Genomic DNA, 23,625 nt, shown 5'->3' on the forward strand with positions numbered 1-23,625 from the left:
TTATAGGCATAAACTATACCTATAGGTATAAACACTTTCCCATAGGTACAAATATTTTAACATGCTATTTCATCCCACCTTAAAAAAAAATAGTTATTCTCCAACACTGTTGTCCTCAGCCTTATATCTTCTTATCTTTAAACTCGTGTGCATCTATTCACAAAATATAGTTTCACAGGAACACTGGGGTGGCTTAGTCGGTTGAGCATCCGACTCTTGATTTTGGCTCAGATCATGATCTCACGGTTTGTGGGATTGAGCCCTACATTGGGCTTTGCACTGACAGCACAGAAACTACTTGGGATTCTCTCTCTCCCTCTCTCTCTGCCCCCCTCTCAAAAAAGTGATACACATTAAAAAACATTTAAAAATATATATATGTGTATATATATATAAATATGTATGTATATATATATATATATATATATATATATATATATATATACACATACACATACATATATATATAGTTCACCAACTAACACTGTCAAGGTACAAAGATGAATAAAGAAGAATAACAGATATATAAACAGGTAACTATATTTCAATGATGTAATTTTGATTGCAGACTGAGTAGAGGGTACTTCTAGAGCTGAGAGGATGGGTACTTACACAATCTTGATTGGGAACATTGGAAGAAATTCATGTAAATCAAAGGATTTATTCTTGAGGGATGATCCTTGGACTGGTGCTTTCAAGTCCTTCAGTCTCTCCCATCAGTAACCGATGAAGTTTGACAGTACTGATGAGCCTTTTCTTTCGCTGGTAATTTGATTTGGATCCTCTGGATGTCACTCCTGGATCTAAAGAAAACTTCACCTCAGTCTATTTGTCGTGTCCACTTCCTGACTACTTCTATAAATGATGTTATTCCCACAATTCTGACCTTGGGAAACTTCTCTTTCTATATACATTCTTTCCTGGCATTATTTTATTCACCTCTATGGTGAATAAAACTCATATGGTTTTGACCCCCTAATCTGAAGTCCAAACTAATCTCCTGACCATTGAGCAACACATCCTACCACTATACACACATTTAAAATGCAACATATACAAAATAGAGTACATTTATTCATACTTTTGCATAATAAATGCTTATTAAAATACTTACTATGAACCAAGCACTCCATAAAATCTATCCTCCATTATGTCACCCCCATGCACTTTTTTCATTAATAAGTGTGAAACTCTCATAGTCCTTCTGTTTGTTGCATCTGACTGGTGGCGTAAATTAAATTGTGAGTATCACAAAAACTTATTATGTGAAACTCATGCTTTGCCACCAACTGTCTCATCTGATACAAGTCACTTTCATTTTCTCATTTAAAATGAAAGGCTACAAAGAATACAAAAATACTAATCCTAGGGGTGTGTGAGTGGCTCAGTCGGTTAAGCATCCAACTTCAGCTCAGGTCATGATCTCACGGGTTGTCAGTTCGAACCCCGTGGGGGGCTCTGTGCTGACAGCTCAGAGCCCGGAGCCTGCTTCAGATTCTGTGTCTCACTCTCTTTCAGCCTCTCTCTCTTTCTCCCTCTCAAAAATAAATAAACATTTGAAAAAACTTTAAATACTAACTCTAAGGAATACATGCGCCCTGATGTTTATAGCAGCATTATCTACAATAGCCAAATTACGGAAAGAGCCCAAGTGTCTATCGACTGATGAACAGATAAAGAAGAGGTTGGTGTATATTATCATGGAATATTACTCAGCCATAAAAAAGAATGAAAACTTGCCACTTGCAATGACATTGACGGAGCTAGAGAGTATTATGCTAGGTGAAATAAGTCAGACAGAGAAAGACAAATACCATATGCTTTCACTCATATGTGGAATTTAAGAAACAACCATTAAAAAAAAAAAAACATAGGGTGGGGGAAGAGAGAGACAAAGCAAGAAACAGACTCTCAACTATAGAGAACAAACTGGTGGTTATCAGAGGGGTGGGGTGGGGGGATGGGTGAAATAGGTGATGGGGATTAAGGAGTGCACTTGTTGTGATGAGCACCAGGTGTTGTACTGAAGTGCTGAATCGCTGTATTAGACACCTGAAGCTAATATTACATGGTATGTTAACTAACTGGAATTTAAATAAAAACTCAAAAATAAAATAAAGGGCTAAACCAGATCGAATGTTTTCAAACCTCTTTTAGCCCTGACTATATTCTTTTTTAAATCCTACATAAAAACATAAACAAATAAAAGTGATCAAAGTAGAGCTTCTTTGGATTAATGGGGGGCTCGAGAAGATGCAATGCCACTCACTTACGCCCCCCTTTTCCTTGTCTCCCAACAGGGCTGAGCCAAACTGCTACCACTCCATCAGCTGGTCCACCTCTCACCCAATCACGTCAAGTCCTAAACTGCCTCTTACCTTATTTACCTTCATAGTTTACAGATGCCATGCCAGTCAAGGATCGACGCTTTCCAAACACCACAAAAATCATACTAAATTGGCCTTAATTACAAGGAGTACTATTTGCTTCCCAGAACTGAGTTTTTTTGTTTTGGTTTGGGTTTTTTGCTGACATGCTGTCACATATTAAGCATTCAGTGAAGTCCGGATTTAACCTTGCTCAGAGGATGACATTTACTGGGGCCCGAGAGAGACAAAGGGCTACAGGCAGACAGCTGCAGGTGTGCTGGTCTCTGGCTGTCCTCCTGGCCACCCAGGAACACCAACTGGAATAGTCATCCATACCTTGCCCCACTCCGGCCCTAGAGCATTCCACACTCCTGCAACATGACGGCCAAGGCACCCACTACTCAGAGGCCCTGGCACAGATGCCTCCTCCAGGAAGCCTGCCCTGAGTCCCTCCAAAGTTGACTATAGACAGGTACTGGAAGATGTGTTCCAGTACCTGGAACACAGGTACTAGACAGTTCTAGACAGGTTCTAGACAGTTAGAAAATCAATAAATAAAAATAAACACAGGGGTGCCTGGGTGGCTCAGTCAGTTGAGCACCTGACTTCAGCTCAGGTCATGATCTCACAGTTCATGAATTCGAGCCCTGCGTCAGACGCTCTGCTGACAGCTCAGAGCCTGGAGCCTACTTGGGATTCTGTGTCTCCCTCTCTCTCTGCCCCTCCCCCTTTCATGCTTGCTCTCACTCTCTCTCTCTCAAAAATGAATAAACGTTAAAAAAAAAATAAATAAATAAAAACAAACCAGTAACCACAAAGATGGGGGCCCCAAAGGAGACCATTCCTGCCCACTCACCAGCCTGGGCCCATTTACCATGTCTGCAGAATGATGCCTATGTGCCCCACCACTTGTGAATCCAGCCCAGCCATGACTGCTTCACATGACCAGCCTGGAGATGGGAGCAGAGAACTCAGAGTGGGCCGTCCAGACCTCCCCATCCCCCAGACACCCAGCATAACCGCTCACACAGGGGCACACGCACCCAGTGGTCAGGGAGCCCTGCCCTTCCAGTTCCTGGCCCTCACGATGTGTTAGGGTGTTAGGGTTGCTGGGTCACAGGCACCGCTCTGGACAGGACCGCGGCCGCCCGGAATCAGGGACATGCGTGTGTCCATCTGTTCTGTCCTGTCTAGTTGCCCCCACAGGGCCCGTCCTCCCTGTCCCTTGGGGAGCACCCTCCAGGAGCACTACCCACCCTGGAGAAGTGTTTGGAAGCCGCGTATGGGCATCTGGGAGCTGTACGTGTAACATGTCTCATGTTAGTGAAAACCGACCTCTGTGCTCTGGAGCAGAGATATGTAAGGCGAAGAGAGTTTGGGTGTGAAGAAGGAAGATAGGTATTACTTTGCCAGGCGAAGGAAGCTGCTGCAGGCTCATGCCTCCAAGACTGCAAGCCCATCCGGGGGTAAAGGGCTGAGGGGTTTCTAGGAAAATACAGAATATGGCAGCTTCGATACAAATCCGGGACACGGAGCCAGCCACGTTCATCATGTCTTCTTCCAGCCATGGTCTCATGACTGGGGCTGGCACCGGCCGACCAGTCCCCTAAGTATGAGGTCAGCGGGATGTCAACATCGATACTGAGGTCCTGGAACAAAGGATTCCACAGAAAAACAAGTGAAGGGGATGGGGAGGTTTCAAGAATGAGGAGGAGTTTAAAGTTTAAAGTCGAGCCTTGCTGAAACATTAGTGTGTCCATCTTAATTTCCACCCGTTGTTTCTGTGGCAATTTCAGTCATGCCACCCAGGAGCCAGGGGAGCCGTGTGGGCACAGAGCAAGTGGGGTGAGTAGGGCCCTCTCATCACCCATCTACCCCCTCCTGGCCCTGCCCGGGCCCATCTGTACACTGAGGCGAGCCAAGGGTCCACACGGATGGTCTGGCAGGAGGAGTACAGCTCCACAGAGACCACGGACTCCATGGCATCCTCCACCAATGGTGAAGGGTAACGTGCCCTCCGTGTTTGTTACTTATATGTGAGCCCCAATAAATGCTGATGACGCTTCTCTGCCTTAAATCAGAAATACAAAATTTTGACTTCAGACATTTCAAAGACCCTCTGTAGGACTTACTAAAAACAATTCATTACATACTTCAATTACCATTCTTTAATAAACTCCTTTAAAAATTCAGTATGTGCTTAAAATAGAAACACTAGAAACTTAGGGCTGAATAATATTCCCAAGGTGGATTTATAGCCTTTCGTTTAACTATTATAACGGACGATCCTGTCGGAGGAATGAGGAAAACTGCGATGTCCGCTGGAAATGAGTTGCAGTTCAGGCGGTAATGTGTCACAGCTCACCTCCCTCAACACTTTCTACGGGCTTTCTCAGGCCAATGATGCCATGGGGGAAATGTCCATTTTCCAGCAGTTTTTCTTCAAATCTCTTTCTTAGTCTCTTGTTTTTCAACACCCCCACTCCCACCCCAAGCCTAATAATAGTCTTTTCTAGGCTTTCAATAATTCCCTCAGCTCAGAAACTTGAAATACTGCCCTGGAGAGAACCTCTGTGCCTCCTACTCAATTCACCTTTCTAGTTAAGTGCGAACTGCGGTTAGTGAGGCCCGAGCTCGGCTTCAGACTGGGACTTCAGGGAATACAGGGCAGCGGCCCAGCTTCCTCTGGGGGCCCGACCCAGCCCCTCGGCTCCCTAAGTACAGATGGCCTTCTGACTGGTTCTGTTAGATTGTTCTTTCTTTAGGTGATGCTCTCAGAGAGTATTCAGGAGCGCAGAGGAAATAAATGAACACCAGGCACGTTACTGCACCTGAGATCATGTGAGAAGGTATCCATGGGATGTGTGCCTGTTGTTCAGAACAGGAGCTTCTTTAAAAAGAACCGTCCCTGTCTTTCCATACAGCGGCCTGCATTGAAGCATGACCCCACTCTAGGTTAAGGTGTTCTGGAGAATAGTCCTGATTCTGTGACGTATCCAGTGCTTCCAGAGCTCGAGCCATTCTAATTTCCCTCACTCACTGACAGCAAAGAGAAAAGGCTCTATACTCTGCAAAGAGACGCTTGCGACGGGGGTTCTGTTATCGGGACTTACCTACCAAGAGTCTGCTTGTGATTGGGAAGACAGAACATGTGGAGTTGCCTCCTCCAAGAAAAGCCAGGGGAATGGTAATATCTCGTCTGGTTTTCTGGTGGCCCCCCTGTTTTTCTGCCTGTAAAGTGCTGTGTATGTTTCAATTCTGCTGCTTTTCCTCTCCCCCCTCTCCACCCCACGATCCTTTCCATCTGTCCTAAAGTCTGAGGTGTCTGCTCCACCCGTTCCTTGTCCCTAAGCTAGAGGGGGGAGCATCTTACTCCTTGGCAGACCATCTCCCCAGATGGGACTCTGATATCTCTGCTTCTCTGAATGACGCATCTGTACCAGCTGCCCTAGACACCTTCCCTCCCTCCCTGCTTCACACTAAGGAAGTGACACTTTAAAGTCTGGGCATAGGGGCGCCTGGGTGGCTCAGTAGGTTAAGCGTCCAACTTCAGCTCAGGTCATGATGTCACGGCTTGTGAGTTCGAGCCCCATGTTGGGCTCTGTGCTGACAGCTCAGAGCCTGGAGCCTGCTTCAGATTCGCCTCTCTCTCTCTCTCTTTTCTCTCGCCCTTTCCCTGCTTGTGCTTTCTCAAAAATAAATAAATAAAGTCTTTTAAAAATGTTTAAAAAAAAATAAAAAGTAAAGTCTAGGAATAAATCCCTCTCATGCTTCAGGACCCCAAAGGATTACAAAAAGCAAACACCTGGAATGAAATGAAGGTATCAGAGAGAAAGGTGGACTGTCAGAGGCACTTATTTTCCTGCTTGCTCAGCACAACAGTTAGAAGCACAGTAGGCTTTTTTCCTCGTTGTGGAAGTCCCCCTGCAACAGTTAACCTCCTGAGAGCCATAAACTCATAAACATACCCAATATCCTCTCTCATCTCTTTGTAAGAGAAATCGATCGAACGACCAGGTATCTGGTGGGTATGAGGCATCTGTGTTGGCAAAATGGCAACACAGGCGTTTATCCAAGACACTGCTGAAATCCTCCTTCTACATCTCCCATCCCTCCATGACCAGCCCCCCTGTCCACTCCTGCCCACAATCCATGTTCTAACTCTGGTGTCCGTCTGCCACATCTCAGGATGGAAGCTTCCCTTCCCAAGAGTAACTGCTGGTCTGCTTTACTTTTATGCTTCATTGATCTGGGATTAATTGTTCCTGGTCATTAAAGAAGTCTGAGGCATCAATCTGGGGTGCTGCTGAGGGATTGTGAAGGGGAGGGAGATGCCTTTGTGACAACTTGAAATCACACAAGAGAAGTCGCTGTTGCCTTCTTCCATAAAAAACGTGGGTGTCGGGCAGGACAGAAAAGGATTCTCCATAAATGCTACGCTTCTTCAGATGAGAGAGCTTGAAGCCCCAGCGGACACTGTAGCCAGGTCCCCCTTATGAGTGAAAGCGGAAGAAGGCAAGCGATTTCCAGGGTAGCCATATCCCTAAATATTTTGAAATACAGGAATCTTTGGGAAGATGGCTTCCACGTATCATTTTACTTTGCTTGTATGGATTCAAGATACAGTGTTCACTTACTGCAGTATCTACAATTTTATCCATGCAGGATCCTCAGAAGTAACTTCTCCAGTTATGCTTCACCACCCCTGGACCGAAGCTAGTGTCCTGCAGGCACACAGAGGTGAACATTGCCCTCTCTGTCCTGGCACACAGGTAACCCAGACTTGGGTCTAAGATGGACTCAAGTGGGGCTGATGGATTTGTTAATGGGATCAGAATTTAAGCTTTTCATGATGCGAGTTAGCACCTAGTCATAAGATGGCTGCAAAGCTGAAAGGGTCAGAAGCAGGGCTCTCTGAATCGGTAAGATTAAATATTTCTGTGAAGACAAAAGCCCACTATGGGATCGGACTGTGGACTGACAGACAAAAACAGAATACTGCTAAATTAGCCTCAGACGTCCAACTGAGGAAGGAATCTTCGCATAGGATGTAGTCTGAGAAGCTAGGGTTCAAAATGATTCTTAGTATCACGATTAACATAAATTGCTCACCATCTGGTCCTCTTGGTTACACAGCTGATCCCTAGAGCAAGCGGATGCAAGAAACACTTAAAAGAAAATCGGAAGACTCTTCACTCTGACCCGCAGGGGGCAATAAAAGAATGATACATCCACAATAAATTACAAGCAGCTTCTTGCAATGGTGGCAACAATGTTGTGGATTCTACAAAAATGAGACCGCAGGAGGGGCTGCGGCGTGAGGCGGTGTGCTCTGGGTAGATAACAGCATCCTGGAAATTCAGCCGCGGTGGCCTCCACGCAGCGTGAGTGGGCAGCCTGGCGACGCTGGGGGGCAGCAATGTCAGCAGGACTTCTGCCGGGCGCTAGCGCTGTGGGGGGCCGCTGGAGTCCGGGAGGAGACTGTGCTGAGGATAGTCCAGAGGTTTTTTTCTAAGGCACGCGGGAGATGACGTGGAGAGGCTTCCAAAATAATCGGACAGAAATCTGAGAGGTAATCAGAAGCCAACGGGCAGGCAAGAGCCAGAGAAATGCTGATTTGTGATTATTGTTGTCAAGTTGTGATCTATATTCTCAAGGAGCTCACAATCGGGAGGGGAAAACTGAGATGGCTGTCTAACATGAGACAAGACACACAGTTCAGACTATGCCATAAGGCACCTGAGAGCAAGTGTCCCAGTGATTTGAACAGAGAGCTGGGCAGTCAGGACAGGCTAGAAGCAAAAAGCAGGTTTACAGATGACACTGGAAGACCCAGGAGAGTCTGGGTCAGTGGGCTTAAGAGGAGAACATATGAAGAAGAATGTGAGCAAAGACACAGAAACAAATAGACCTTTCTGGTATCTAAAGCAGCCAAAATGGCCACGAGTTTAAGGGCAGATGAAGAAGAATTTGAAGCATCTGAATAAGAAAAGTGTTCCTTATCACTGTGCACTAAGCCTAGACATTGGGCTGATAATTAGGAAAAAAAAATAATGTAATTTACTTCTACTTCTCCTATTTTTACTTCTATTTGTTGTCAACTTGACATTACAAAATACCCCTTAATATCAGACTTCTCTCACGTAAAAATGGGGATAAAATTCCTTGCCCCATGGCTAATAATTCCTTATCAAATTTTACAGAATTGCCTTGAAACAATTGAGATAGTGATTAAAAAAATGCTCTGTATTTAATAAAGTCTTACTAAAGTTAAATGCTCTGTTCATAAGTAGAGAGCAAGGACACATTATGACTTTCATGGTTCCAGGCACTTTTGCCTCCCTAGGCTCCTTTTCTTTCCATACAAAGAGATATTGAAATGTTGCAGTTATAAAGATGAATAGAATGCAGATTCTTCTGATCTTAAAAGAAATTTAAAATGTTTTCATCAGCCATGTAACAACTGGGGCCCTAGGCACTGGACCTACTGTGCCTAATGGATATCAACTCTGGTAGGGAATCACTGGATGATTTTGAACCAAAAACTTGTGGTTGAGACATTGAAGAAAGAAGGTTTAGAAAACCACTCAGATATGTGCTAGATTTTTGACGATTTCTAAAGTCTAAGAAGAATTGGTAGAATCTAAATACTATGAATGTGTAGGTGAACCAAAGCTATTCATTGGTCCAGTGAAATCCCTAATGGAAGGGGCAGAAGATTCTCTGAAGTACGCAAAGACTGTGACGTAGGATCGCTGATAACAAAACAGGATAAAAACTTTTCCTGAGATGCAGTAAGGGCAGCTTCAAGGGATGTATGGTAAGAGGGGTGATGACCTGAAGGAGACAGATCTCATCGCTATTTCTATTCTATTCCAGGGAAATCCCCTCCACAAATGGCCTGGAGGAACCACAGCATCATCACCGAGTTTATTCTCACGGGGCTGTCCGACGACCCCCACATCCAGGCTCTGCTCTTCGTGCTCTTCCTGGGGATTTACCTCCTGACCATGATGGGGAATCTGATGCTGCTGCTGGTGATCAGGACCGATTCCCGCCTCCACACGCCCATGTACTTCTTCCTGAGTAACCTGTCCTTCCTGGACCTCTGCTTCTCTTCTGTCACTGTGCCCAAGCTACTGAAGGACCTTCTGTCTGAGAAGAAAACCATCTCAGTAGAGGGCTGCCTGACTCAGGTGTTCTTTGTGTTTATCACCGCAGGGACTGAAGCCTTTCTGCTCTCGGTGATGGCCTATGACCGCTATGCCGCCATCTGCCACCCTCTGCTCTACGGCCAGGTGATGAGCAGCCAGCTCTGTGTGAGGCTGGTGCTGGCCTCATGGGGCCTGGCTTCCCTCAATTCAGTCATCATTGTGCTTTTGGCTATTAACCTGGACTTCTGTGAGGCCCAAACCATCCACCACTACACCTGTGAGCTGCCCTCCCTCTTCCCTCTGTCTTGCTCTGATATTTCCATCAATATTGACATCTTGATCTGCTCCACCTTACTGCATGGGCTGGGAACCTTCCTCCCAATCTTCTTTTCCTACACCCGTATTGTCTCCACCATCCTGAGCATCAGCTCCACCTCAGGCAGAAGCAAGGCCTTCTCCACCTGCTCCTCCCACCTCATCGCAGTGATCCTGTTCTTTGGCTCAGGTTTGATTCGCTATCTTATGCCCACCTCGGGTTCCTCCCTGGATTTGCTCTCCTCCTTGCAGTACAGTGCAGTCACGCCCTTGCTGAATCCCCTCATCTACAGCCTAAAGAACGTAGAGGTGAAGGCGGCTGTGAGAAGGACAGTGGAGAAATACCTACACTATTTTAGGTAGTGAACAAGGACGCAGAGTGCAGGAGAGAAATTTGTTTTGCCGTCTGCTTGACCCTCAGGTAGAAGAACTCTGCGGTGCCTGGGTGGCTGGTTGATTGGTTAAAGCCTCTGACTTTGGCTCAGGTCACAATCTCGCAGTTCACGAGTTCAAGCCCCACGTCAGGCTCTGTGCTGTCGGCACAGAGCCCGGGGCTCACTTTGCATTCTGTGTGCCCCAGCCCTTCCCTGACTCACATTCTGTTTCTCTCAAAAATAAATAAACATTTAAAAAAAATTTTTTTTTGAAAGGACAATTCTTGACCACTAACTTGAAGGGAGCCCTGTACCGTCCTCTCCCTGGCTCTCCCAACAACAAAAAGTAAAATACATGAAATTGTATCTAGTTTATCTCTGTGGCTTATAAAGGTCTGTTTTTTCTTCTGCTCCTTTAAAAAAAATTTTTTTTTAACATTTATTTATTTTTTTTGAGACAGAGAGAGACAGAGCATGAACGGGGGAGGGGCAGAGAGAGAAGGAGTCACAGAATTGGAAGCAGGCTCCAGGCTCTGAGCCATCAGCCCAGAGCCTGACGCGGGGCTCGAACTCACGGACCGCGAGATCGTGACCTGAGCCGAAGTCGGACGCTTAACCGACTGAGCCACCCAGGCGCCCCTCTTCTGCTCCTTTATACCACAGCACCACTTCCTTCGTAGAGCTCATGATTCAATGTTGTGTCTCCTGAATTAATCCTTAACGTACTTTATCTTGTCACCCTTATTATTTTTTGTCCTACTGATCTACCTTGTTAAAGATTTATCCATCTTATTGCCCTCTGTAATATTTAGACAATCTTTACTTCCCCTTTATAATTTTAAGCTCATCTTAAATCTGTGTTTATGAAGCTCAATTTTATTTTTTTTAATATGAAATTTATTATCAGATTGGTTTCCATACAACACCCAGTGCTCACCCCAAAAGGTGCCCTCCTCAATACCCATTGAAGTTCAACTTTAAAAAAAAAATGTCGGGGCGCCTGGGTGGCTCGGTTGGTTGAGTGTTTGACTTCGGCTCAAGTCATGATCTCACTGTACGTGAGTTCGAGCCCCGCGTCGGGCTCTGTGCTGACAGCTCAGAGCCTGGAGCCTGTTTCAGATTCTGTGTCTCCCTCTCTCTGTGACCCTCCCCCATTCATGCTCTGTCTCTCTCTGTCTCAAGAATAAATAAAAACGTTTAAAAAAAAAATTTTTTTTTTTAAATGTCGACACCTCCTACAAAAGATTACAAATTTATTTTACTTTAACAATCTTCCTCCTCCCTCTGCCCCTTCAATATCCTTCCCCAGTTTTTGTTTTTGTTTCGTTTTTGTTTTTGTTTTCACCCTTTGGGATTTTCTGTCCGTGGATATTATCAACAAGTTATTATCTTTACATTGGGTGCTGTTGAAATCAATTAAATTCTGGATTTTAATCATAATCTATATTGAGGCTTCATTCTATGTTTAAATTTATTTAATATTCACTGGCATCCCTTTCACAGCACATTCCCCCATTTTACTTCCCCTTTGGCACATCAGAGCATAATGGTTAGGGGCTTTGGGAACCTGACAAATTGCTTACCTATTCTGTGTCTCGGATTCCTAAATACAGAATTGGGATAATAATAGTATCTACATCGTATAGTCATTTTGAGGATTAAAGGAAATGGCACGTAGAGCACCAGAACACTAACAGCCACCGTTTGAGTGTCACTAATCATTATTCATGAGCTCTTTATTTCATTCCGTTTTTATTTTGTTGTCATATGTACTCCTCTAGATTTTTGGTAAGAAGTGGGGATTGTGAAATATTCCAAGACCTTGCATATCTGAGAGTCTATTTTTACTCTACATATGAAAGAGAACTTACCTTGCTGCAGAATTTTGGGGCGTCCTCTTTCTTCTTCTGGACATATTATATACACTGTCATCTGGTATCTAATGGTCTTCAGAATTGTAAGACCAGCATAACATTCTTGCACAAACAATAGATAGAAAACAAAATAGCACTAAGAGAGAAAGAAAAAAAAAAACAGTAAAAAAAAATTTTTTTTTCAAGAACATGGCAGAAAATATCAGTAATGGGAATATACACTCATCGCTTACAGGGAAAAGACTTTAAGATTGGGTTATAAAAGTTATATGTTATATACAAAATAAAGACTTCCAAATAAAGACTTCATAATGGATAAACTTGTAGAATCACTATGCTGTTCACCTGAAACTAATGTAACATGGTATGTCAGCTACACTAAAAAAATCCAATTATTTTAAACAATAAAAAATCATAATCTCAAAAAAAAAGACTTCAAAGTGACTCATGAAGTTTGAAAGTTTTAAAAAATCGTTCAAAGATCTAGAGGCGCCTGGGTGGCTCAGTTGGTTGAGCACAGGACTCTTGATTTTGGCTCCGGTGAGGATCTCAAGGTTTGTGGGATCAAGCCTTGCATGGGGCTCCATGTGGATACCACAGAGCCTGCTTAGGATTCTCTCTCTCCTTCTGTCTCTACCCCTCCTCTGCTCTCTCTCTCTCTCTCTCTGTCTCTCTCTCAAAATAAATAAATAAACAATTTAAAAATAAATAAAATAGGGGTGCCTGGGTGGCTCAGTGCATTAAGCATCTGACTCTTGGTTTCTGCTCAGGTCATAATCTCACACTTCATGAGTTCCAGCCCCGCATCAGGCTCTCTGCTGCCATGGCAGAGCCTGCTCAGGATCCTTTGTCTCCCTCTCTCTTCCCCTCCCCACTTATGCTTTCTCTCTCTCGCTCAGAAATAAATTTAAATGAATGAATGAATAAGTAAATACATAGTTGTTCAAAGATCTAAACTAGAAAATGCATACAAGGAGAAAGCAGTCGTCAAGGTCTCATTGTCAGTCAAGACTGAATTTGAAGAAAAAAAATTAGGGGTGCCTGGTGACTCATTCAGCTGAGTATCCAACTCTTAATTTTGGCTCAGGTCCTGATCACAGGGTCATGGGATGGAATCCCACACGGGCTCTCACTGAGTGTGGATCCTACTTAAGATTCTCTCTCTCTCTCTCTCTCTCTCTCTCTCTCTCTCTCTCTCTCTCTCAATGTTTCTCTCTCTCTCTCTCTCTCTCAAGTCACATAGCATAAAATACTGTAGAAAAGAACAAGGGAAATTAACAAAAATATAATAATTGTGGAAGATTTTATACAGATTTTTAGAGTTCTTAACAAATTAAATAGTCAAAACAAAAGTAATGACAAGGGAAAAAAGGATAATATAATTAAAATTAACCTTCTAATAAGAATATATCTAAATATATATATATACACACACACCCTACATTATAAAATTTCAGAAAGTCAAGGTTGAATAAAATAAGGAATGGATTGACCAGGGAGCAACATGAGGGAACTTTCTAAGCTAGCTACAAGAAAATTAAAGAAAAGAAGAACCCGCCCCCTCTTTCAGGGCTGGAGCATGCAACCCACCTTGCTTTCTGAAATATCTTGGGAGACTTATGGTAGCAATGTGAATGAGCCAAAATTTTATCTCAAACAGACCCTATTTCAAATCCTTGCCCAAACAGGTAGTACCTGTGTGACCTCAAATAAGTTATTTAAGGGGCATTGGCTGACTCAACTGGTGCAACATGCTTGATCTCTAACTATCTTGGCGTTGTGAGGTCAAGCCCCATGTTGGGTGTAGAGATTGCTTAAAAACTTTTTTAATAATACATAGGTTATTTAATTTCTGTGAGTTTCTCTCTAAAATGAATGTAATCAGGGGCACCAGGGTGGCTCAGTAGGTTAAATGTCAGACTTTGGCTCAGGTCATGACCTTGCATTTCATGAGTTGCCCCTCATCGGACTGACAGTTCAGAGCCTGGAGCCTGCTTCGGATTCTGTGTCTCCCTCTCTCTCTGCCCCTCCCCCACTTGTGCTCTGTCTGTCTCTCTCTCTCAAAAATAAACATTAAAAAATTTTAAATGAGTGTAATCATATACTTCTCCTGTGAATTTTTAATTTTTTTTTTCGATGTTCATTTATTTTTGAGAGAGAGACAGAGCATGAGCCAGGGAGGGGCAGAGAGAGAGGGAGACACGGAATCCGAAGCAGGCTCCAGGTTCTGAGCTATCAGCACAGAGCCTGACACGGGGCTCAAACTCACAGACAGCGAGATCATGACCTGACCTGAAGTCGGAGGCTTAACCAACTGAGGCCACCCAGGTGCCCCATCTCCTGTGAATTTTATAAGGACTCAGTGATATTATGTAGAGACCTAGGCACATACCTATTATTCTCAGAACTATATATAATCCAAGCATACAGGTACACTGAAATTATTTCACTTTTTTTTAAGTTTTTAAATTTATTTTTGAGAAAGAGAGCTGGGGAGGGGCAGAGAGAAGAGAGAGGGAGACTCCCAAGCAGCTCACACATTGTCAACGCAGAGCCTGACATGGGTCTCAAACCCATGAACCATGAAATCATGACCTGAGCCAAAGTCAGATGCTTAACTGACTGAGCCACCCAGGCACGCTGAGATTAATTCATTTCTAGTAAATATTCACCAAGAATATATTAAGCACATGTCACCCTGATGACCATACTTTAGTATGACCATACTTTAGTATCAGTGCTTTGCTGATATCTACTATGTAGCATGGGTAAGAGACAGACATCATAGCAGAGAACCCAGCTGGAAGACTGGGAACATGAGAAAGCAGAGGTAGGGATGAAAAATTAAAAATATCTCAGCTTTCCAGAGTTTATGATCTAACTATGTTAGAAGAACTGAAACAGTGAACTCAGCAACAGTGAATGATTAATTGTCCAAATGCCTTTAATATGAAAAACACACATGCTAAAGGAAAAGAAAAGAAAGGGAAAGGAAATCAGTCAGCCAAAGCCTGGGATTGCAAATTCTGCTTATTCATTCACTGATTCACCCATCGAGCTTCCTGTGAGCATCTAGAATGTGTGGAGCTTTCTACATTGACAGGGATTTAATACTAAAGAAGGAGAGTGTGCTGTGCTATAAGGGTTAATTCCAGCAGATGCCAAATTGGCCTGAAGTTTTTTACTGAAATAAGAGACACATCTGCATGGCACTGATCAAGGTATGCCATGAAATGGTCAAGGTATGAAATGCACTGATAAATGGTTTGCTTTGTATCCATGGGTCCACGGTGACTTTTGAAGTGGCTTATCCCAGTGTGTCAGCCTTGTTTATTGATAACAATGAGACTGACTGTATCTGGTCTCAGTGAGACCTCATAGAGACCTCTGCTATTGAGGCTGGTTACATAGCAAGATCTATATGATTAACAAGGTACAAGGTAGTCCTAGAATCCTTTTGTACTTCCTGGTTCCAAAATGTTCCATGCACACATGAGTGATTTCTGATCTAAGAAATATGTCCTGCCATGGCACTGTGGAAAGAGGACAATTGGAGCCAATGCCAGGTGTCTCTGGATAACTTGCTGTGGGGTCGCTTTTGGCTACGAGGTTATCCTTACTTGATGCTTTTGCTATGCTGTGTCCCTTTAGGCAACAACCATAGATTTGTAAGCATTGTTATTTGGGGTCCTGTGAGTGCCCTTTATCAAGCACTAACTGCTGCCATTAGTTCGGTTGGTATCAGAAGGGGGATTATAAGTCCAGTCCCTGATTCATTTTTAACTAAAAATATGGCTAAGGCATTACTGAGATAGAAAAACTCTGGTTCTGCTAAAGGGGGTGGAGATGAATCATTGATGCCAGATGGTTCCCAAGTCACCCTTGATTTGAATCAGCACGTTTTCAAAGCAGTTATTGGTAATAAACCTTCCAGTGGAATCTGAAAATGATAAAACCTAAGCCTCAGATCTAGCAAAGTGGATTAGCAGGAAACTTCAGGCAGGTCCTCAAAAAATCAGTTCCATGGTGGCTGCATTCAATGTTAGCAAAAATAAAAGCTCAGAATCTCCTTTCGTTGGGCTTAACCCTCTCTGGCCAGGAGATGGCGCTTCAACCAAAGGAACCTGGGGCAGATATACCTGCTAAATAAACTATATCTGTGAGACCAATTAACTAAAAAGGTGATTCAGGTGGGACAAATTGACCATGGAGGACAAGAAAACACAAAAATAAGGGATTCTTGAGTGAAAGGAATTGTGACTGCAGCGTACTTTAAAAGAAAGTTCCCTGATGAGACCTTGTGGAAACGGCTACTGAGAATTTTAGACCCAGGGGCAAAGCCCCCCTCCTAGAACACAGCTAAGTGGAGGAGAATGTTTGCTAGCCCCTGAGCAAACGTTTGGGCTTACCTTGGATCTTTGAATCGCTGCTACCTTTGCGGAGATGGTTTGTGCAGCAGCCACTTCTTGACCAGGCTGGATGGAGGAAGCGATGTGTCACGCATATCCCGATAGGTGGGAGCTCCTGGTTGTGGTGTGTGCCATACACGTTGATGGTTTCTTTCTTTCTTTTTTTTTAATGTTTATTTTTGAGAGAGAGAGACAGGAGAGGGAGAGAGCAGGGGAAGGGCAGAGAGAGAGGGAGACACAGAATCCAAAGCAGGCTCCAGGCTCTGAGCTGTCAGCCCAGAGCCAGACATTGGCTGCAACTCACAAACCGTGAGGTCATGACCTGAGTCGAAGTCAGAGGCTTAACCAATGAGCCACCCAAACGCCCCCATGTTGGTAATTTCTAATCAAGAGAGAAAGCATGTGCTGTATGGCCCTGTGGAAGGAAGATAACTGAGCTCCACCCAGTCCTCTCTCCTTGTTATGAGGCAGCCTTTGGCTGTGATGCATATCCATATTTTAATGCCGCTGTCATATTGTATCCTTTTCCTATAAATCTTAGGTTTGTAATATTTGTCATTTTGGATCCTTGGAGTTTTCTTTATCGATGGAAACATGTCTAACTCTTGCCATTAATAAAAAATATATATATCCTCTTGCCCTCAGGGAGTTCACAGTTTAGTGGGAGCTGAATATCAATTATGGGGTCAAGAGGCAGGTTGCATGGCTGGCAGGGAAGATTTCGCATGAGCCATAAGTAGAAATGATTGGTTGGTCATATAGGCCTCTGTAATGAAGTCTGAATGAGCTAGGATTATTTTACCCTAAACCCATAACCAAAGAGACCACACTGGAGACCTTGAGAAAGGTAAATCAAGATATTTGGGTTTGGGGAAATTTCATCTTCAGGAAGAATGCATTATAAGGACTCAAGAACTTGAATGAAGTTCCCATAGAAACTTGGAAGCAAAAACAATAGATGCCTCTCTCTGAGCATTTAGCAGCAATTTGCAATTGATTAGGCCAATGAAATGCAAAATGAAGATATGGCAGAGTTGGCCATTAATATACTCAATGTGTTATTGTATCCAAAAATGTACAAAGGGTTGGCAGCTTGAATATGTCCCACCAAACTCTAATCCCAAGTTCAAATTTCGTGGTTCTCCTTGGCTGAGCTGTGGCTGCTACCATCAGGAAGCTGGGTCGGTGAGGCTCAGGTTCCCTGAGAGTGCTGTTAGGAACAGTGTGTGCAGGCCTTTCTCTCCAGGAGCTGAACATGGATGTTCCTGGGAAGACTAGCGCTCCAGTAATGAGTCTATAGGTCACGGGTTGGCATTACCTCATGCAAAGGGATTTCTGTCCAACTACCAAACATCTAAGGAAGAACTCAAACGGAGATAAGTCTTCCTTTTGTGAGGATGGGAAGTCACACTCTGCCTGGAGTACAGAAGTATGTGTCTGGGGATGGGATGGCAACTTGCAGGCTGCTATAGGCACACAGGTGTGGACTCTCCTCTGCCAGGAGAATGTCGCCACTTACTGAACTCAAACAGCCAGACTTTGGCCACAGTGAGCAAACAAAACAGTATAGAGAGACACAGAGATAAACGTCAAGCAGAAAATAATCAGAACAACCCACAAAAAATGTGGAAGGAGATAGAAATAGATGGACCTAAATAAACAACCAACACAGAAAAAATACAAACAGTGAAGGCATTAAAGAGATTCAAGTACAGTAAAATAAGAGACATTCTGGAAACAAGAATTATAATTTTCCTATTTAAAAACTCAGACTTCTGGTTTTGGCTCAGAGTTGCAGAGGGCTGGCAAGCTATCACTCCTGCTCTTACAATAAGAAAAAAGCTGGGCCATTCTTTACAGGGCTAGAACAAACAATCTTAAGTATGGAACCAAAAAAAGACCCCCAATAACCAAAGTAATGGTGAAAAAGAAACCAAAGCTGGAGGCATCACAATTCCAGACTTCAAGCTGTATTACAAAGCTGTAATCATCAAGACAGTGTGGTACTGGCAGAAAAACACACATAGATCAATGGAACACAATAGAGAACCCAGAAATGGGCCCACAAATATATGGCCAACTAATCTTTGACAAAGCAGGACAGAGTATCCAATGGAGAAATAGTCTCTCCAGCAAATGGTGTTGGGAAAACTGGACAGCAACATGCAGAAGAATAAAATTGGACCACTTTCTTACACCATACACAAAAATAAATTCAAAATGGATGAAAGACATTTAAGTCTCACTTAAGTGAGACAGGAAACCACCGAAATCCTAGAAGAACACAGGCAGCAACCTCTTTGATCTCAGCCACAGCAACTTCTTAATAGACATGTCTCCAGAGGCAAGGGAAATAAAAGCAAAAATGAACTATTGGGACCTCATCAAGATATAAACTTCTGCACAATGAAGAAAACAATCAGCAAAACTAAAAGGCAACTAATGGAATGAGAGAAGATATTTGCAAATGACATATCTGATAAAGGGTTAGTATCCAAAATCTATAAAGAACTTACCAAGCTCAGAACCCAGGAAACAATCCAGTGAAGAAATAGATGTTTTCCAAAGAAATAGATGTTTTCCAAAGAAAACATTCAGATGGTTAACAGACACATGAAAAAATGCTCAACATCACTCATCATCAGGGGAATATGAATCAAAACCTCAATGAGATACCACCTCACACCTGTCAGAATGGCTAAAATTAACAACTCAGGCAACAGATATTGGCGAGGATATGGAAAAAGCGGAACACTTTTGCGCTGTTAATGGGAATGCAAACTGGTGCAGCCACTTTGGCAAACAGTATGGAGTTTCCTCAAAAAAATTAAAAATAGAGCTATCCTATGATCCACCAATTGAACTAACTAGGTATTTACCCAAAGAATAAAAAAACGCTGATTCGAAGGATCACATGTACCCCAATGTTTACAGCAACACTATGAACAATAGCCAAATTATGGAAAGAGCCCAAATGTCCAACTGATGAATGGTTTAAGAAGATGTAGTATATATATGCAATGGAATACTACTCAGCAATGAAAAAGAATGAAATCTAGCCATTTGCAGCAACGAGGATGGAACTGGAGGGTATTATGCTAAGTGGAATAAGTCAGTCAGAGAAAGACGGATATCATATGACTTCACTCGTATGTGGAATTTGAGAAGCATGGCAGATGAACATAGGAGAAGGGAAGGAAAAATAATATAAAAACAGAAGGGAGGCAAGCCATAAGAGACTCCTAAATACAGAGAACAAACTGAGGGTTGCTGGAGGGGAGGTGGGTGGGGGGATGGGTTAAATGGGTGATGGGAATTAAGGAGGGCACTTTTTAGGATGAACACTTGGTGTCATATGTAAGGGATGAATCACTGGGTCCTACTCCTGAAGCCAAGACTATACTGTATGTTAACTAACTTGAATTTAAATTTAAAAAAGAAAAAACCTGGTCAGGGGCACCTGGGTGGCTCAGTGGGTTAAGCGTCCCACTTTGGCTCGGGTCATGATCTCTCAGTTCATGTGTTTGAGTCCCATGTCAGGCTTTGTACTGACAGCTGAGAACCTGGAGACTGCTTCAGATTCTGTCTCCCTCTCTCTCTGCCCCTCCCCCACTTGCTCTCTCTCTCTCTCTCTCTCTCTCAAAAATAAATAAATAAACATTTAATAAAAGAAAAAGAAAAAAGCTAGGGAAATTTAAAAATCAACAACTTATCTTAACCATCAGAGAACTGTCTTGGGCAGATGCCCTATGGAAATCTGGAAAGGAGCAGGTACCTGTAGGGAGACACAAGACCTGAGCATTTGCTTACTCAGGACAGAAGCTGCTGGTGCCATATAAACTAGGAGGAAAATTAAACTAGAAATGTTGATGGATTACTGGAGGCTGACAGTGTGCCAGTGTGAGGCTCCCCAAGGGTTGCAGTCATAGGGAAGCTCCCACCTTCTTGCAGTTTGCTCCTCCAGGAACCCCACCTGGCTCTCACGGGGAGGATGTGGGGGCACGCCAAAGGAAGCTCTCCCCGTGGGCTGGCTGGGGTCGGGGAACAGCAGCCACAATCAAATCTTCCAGGCCCAGCTCCCCTACCTATCTCTCTTGTGGAACAAAAGGCTCAGGCTGAAGCAGGAAATGCATCAAAGCCCACCGGGTGCTGTTGTGGTCCCCTTGCAGCCAGGGAAGGGATTCAATACCTTAGCCTGCAGAAACTCGTGAAAATGGAAAGGCAAAGGTACAAAAATAGCCAAAACAATTCTGAGAAAGAACAGAGCTGGACGACTTACATTATCTGATTTCAGGACTTATTATAAAGTTACAGTATTCAACACAGTGTTGTATCTGCAAAAGGATAGCAAAGGAATAGACATGTTGATCAATGAACCCAAATAAATCCATGCAAATATAATGAACTGATTTTTGAAAGGTGGAAAGGAAACTCGGTAGAGAAACAATGGTCTTTTCAACAAGAGGTGGCAGAGCAATTGGATGACAGAAGGGCAATTGCAAATTAAAAATAAAAGGCTAATTCTCCTGTCGAGAAGAAAGGAAGTAACTTCTCTCCCTCATCGCTTTTCTTAGAGCATTTACTTTAAAAAAAACTTGTAAGTACTTCCTCTGTCTCCTGGAAATGTATGTAAATCTTCTTGAACGTTAAAAAGCCCCTTGCTGGCTTTACTGCCTGGTAATGTCTTTCTCAAGAACCTAAAAACCAACTCTTCAAAATGTAATTACAAGAGAAGACAGTTCCCCTGTCTCCTGCTTTCTGGGGAATGGTAGGAGCCTAACCTCAGAGGGGCCTCACTCCAAGTTGCAAAACCACCTCATGTCATAATGGTGTGAGAAGTTTGTTTTCCTTTGGATAAAGCCCATTAGCAAACCCACACAGCCACCTCAACTACCAAGTAAGTCTAGAATGAGCACATGTGTGACAAATGGTGCTGTGAAGTTCTCTTACTTAAGGACTAGTTATTGTTTATCATGTGACTATGTATGTAATGAGTTGTGTTTGCTTGACTATTGCTGACATAGTAATAGGCAACCCTTCATCTGCCTCCTAACTGCAGTGCTGGGCCCAAAGGAGACATTTATGAATGGTCCACCAGGTTCTGTATATGATGGTGGTCTATTCTTTCTGGATATCACATTTTCTTTTTAAATTTTTTTTTTCAACGTTTTTTATTTATTTTTGGGACAGAGAGAGACAGAGCATGAACGGGGGAGGGGCAGAGAGAGAGGGAGACACAGAATCGGAAACAGGCTCCAGGCTCCGAGCCATCAGCCCAGAGCCTGACGCGGGGCTCGAACTCACAGACCGCGAGATCGTGACCTGGCTGAAGTCGGACGCTTAACCGACTGCGCCACCCAGGCGCCCCTTGGATATCACATTTTCATCTGATTATCTATTTAAGGCTTCAAAGGTTAACTTCCAACCAGAATCTATCTCTGTGACATCAACAGTCAGGGAGCCATCTAATTAAAGACAACTGGAATACTGCTTTTCTGTGTTGAAAGTTTTGCTGTCAATTTGTTCTTTTTCCTCAGACTAAAACCCTGCAGGTTCATTCAGTACTTGACCAACAGGGCAGACAGAACACTACAGGATACTCAGAAGATGGGCCAAGTGCAATGTGACATAATTCACACAATGTGTATGTGGTATAAAGGAATAGAGGGCATCTTCTCACTGGACCACACATCTCTATACACAGTACAGAGTTCTGTGTGCATGCAACACTGACCCTACTCCCTGAGTTTACCCTTTAGAGACTGGTAGACTCCCCAAAGAAGTAAATGCTATCAAGAATAGAACTTTATAGCTGTAGGTTAGTTATGTCTAAGACACCTGCTTGCAAGTCTTGCTTCTTTGGTGTATCAAAATATATTTTGTGATGTACTAAAGTTCCTGATGTCTACCAAATATTAAGGTGCATTTTAGCCTAATTTATTATCTGTATTTTTTTTAATGTTTATCTATTCTTGAGAGAGAGAGAGAGAGAGAGAGCACAAGCAGGGGAGGGGCAGAGCAAGAGAGGGACGCAGAATCCAAAGCAGACTCCAGGCTCTGTCAGCACAGAGCCTGATGCAGGACCCGAACCCACAAGCCGCGAGATCATGACCTGAACCAAAGTTGGACGCCCAACTGACTGCGCCACCCAGGCTCCCCTATCTGTATTAAGTTATAAAAGTAGCCTTAGATGACTAGATATTCTGTTATTTGTATTAACAGAGATCTTTTTCTGAGTATGTGGCTCATGCTGTTGTGAAAAATGTTTTACCTCTTACCTTTGTCAGTTTATAATGAGAAAACTTCCTTTTACCCTATGCAGCTCAGAGAGCAACTTGATGTATTATCTCAAACACAATAAATATGCTCCTGAAGGCAAAAAAAGAAAAGGGGGTTATTGCAGCTTTATTTTTGATAGTGGGACATTGGAGACAATTGTAAGTTCTTTCTCTGTTTCCTTGAAATGTATGTGCTGGTGGTGGGACATTGGAGACAATTTGGGTTAGTTATGAAATCTATTTTAGGAAGATAAAGGCTAAGCTGTTATAGAAGAGATCTTCAAATGCAGTGCCTCAGACAAAATAAAAGATTATTTTTCTCTTAAGTCCAGAGACGTATGGGTGGTCCCAAATGAAAGGCACCAGTTCCTTATATGTTGTTGCTTTGTTATTTCCTGGGAACTTGGTCAATCACCATTCAATCCTCATCCATGGCAAAGACTGACCATCCGTCCTCAGTACTGCCCTTTTCTTCTACCTTTCAGTAATAGAACTTTCCCATGTTTTAGACACATGACTGTTCATATAATGCAGAGACCACATTTTCCAGCTCAATGTGATCAAAGCTGGAGAGCAGTCAAGGAGCTGATAATTATTGAAACTGGATGATGGATACAGAAAGGTCAATAAACTGTTCTTTCTACTTCTCTATATGTTTAAACTTGTTTACAATAAAAAGGGTTTGCCACAATTAAAATTTGTCTTAAAGTTTTTAATCTATTTGGATTTTATTTGAATTACAGTAAATAAAATAATTTTGGATGACATGATGAATCCTTATTTTCTTCTTTTATCATTAAAATATCTTTAATATCTTTCATTTTCAATATATCTTCAGTATCTTTTTCATTT

At 43.0% G+C, this 23,625-nt stretch overlaps 1 protein-coding gene across 1 annotated transcript; it reads left to right on the forward strand.

Annotated features, from left to right (window-relative positions):
• Window positions 1-7,709: 7,709 nt before the first annotated feature.
• LOC122225637 (olfactory receptor 8S1-like) lies at window positions 7,710-10,201 on the forward strand. The gene is made up of 2 exons (XM_042948477.1): window positions 7,710-7,941; window positions 9,249-10,201. Exon 2 carries the CDS (start codon window positions 9,266-9,268, stop codon window positions 10,199-10,201), a length of 936 nt encoding a protein of 311 aa, XP_042804411.1. The 5' UTR covers window positions 7,710-7,941; window positions 9,249-9,265.
• The last annotated feature ends 13,424 nt before the right edge of the window (window positions 10,202-23,625 follow it).

This window comes from Panthera leo, chromosome B4 (genome assembly GCF_018350215.1).
Source record: "Panthera leo isolate Ple1 chromosome B4, P.leo_Ple1_pat1.1, whole genome shotgun sequence".
Taxonomy (NCBI): domain Eukaryota; kingdom Metazoa; phylum Chordata; class Mammalia; order Carnivora; family Felidae; genus Panthera; species Panthera leo.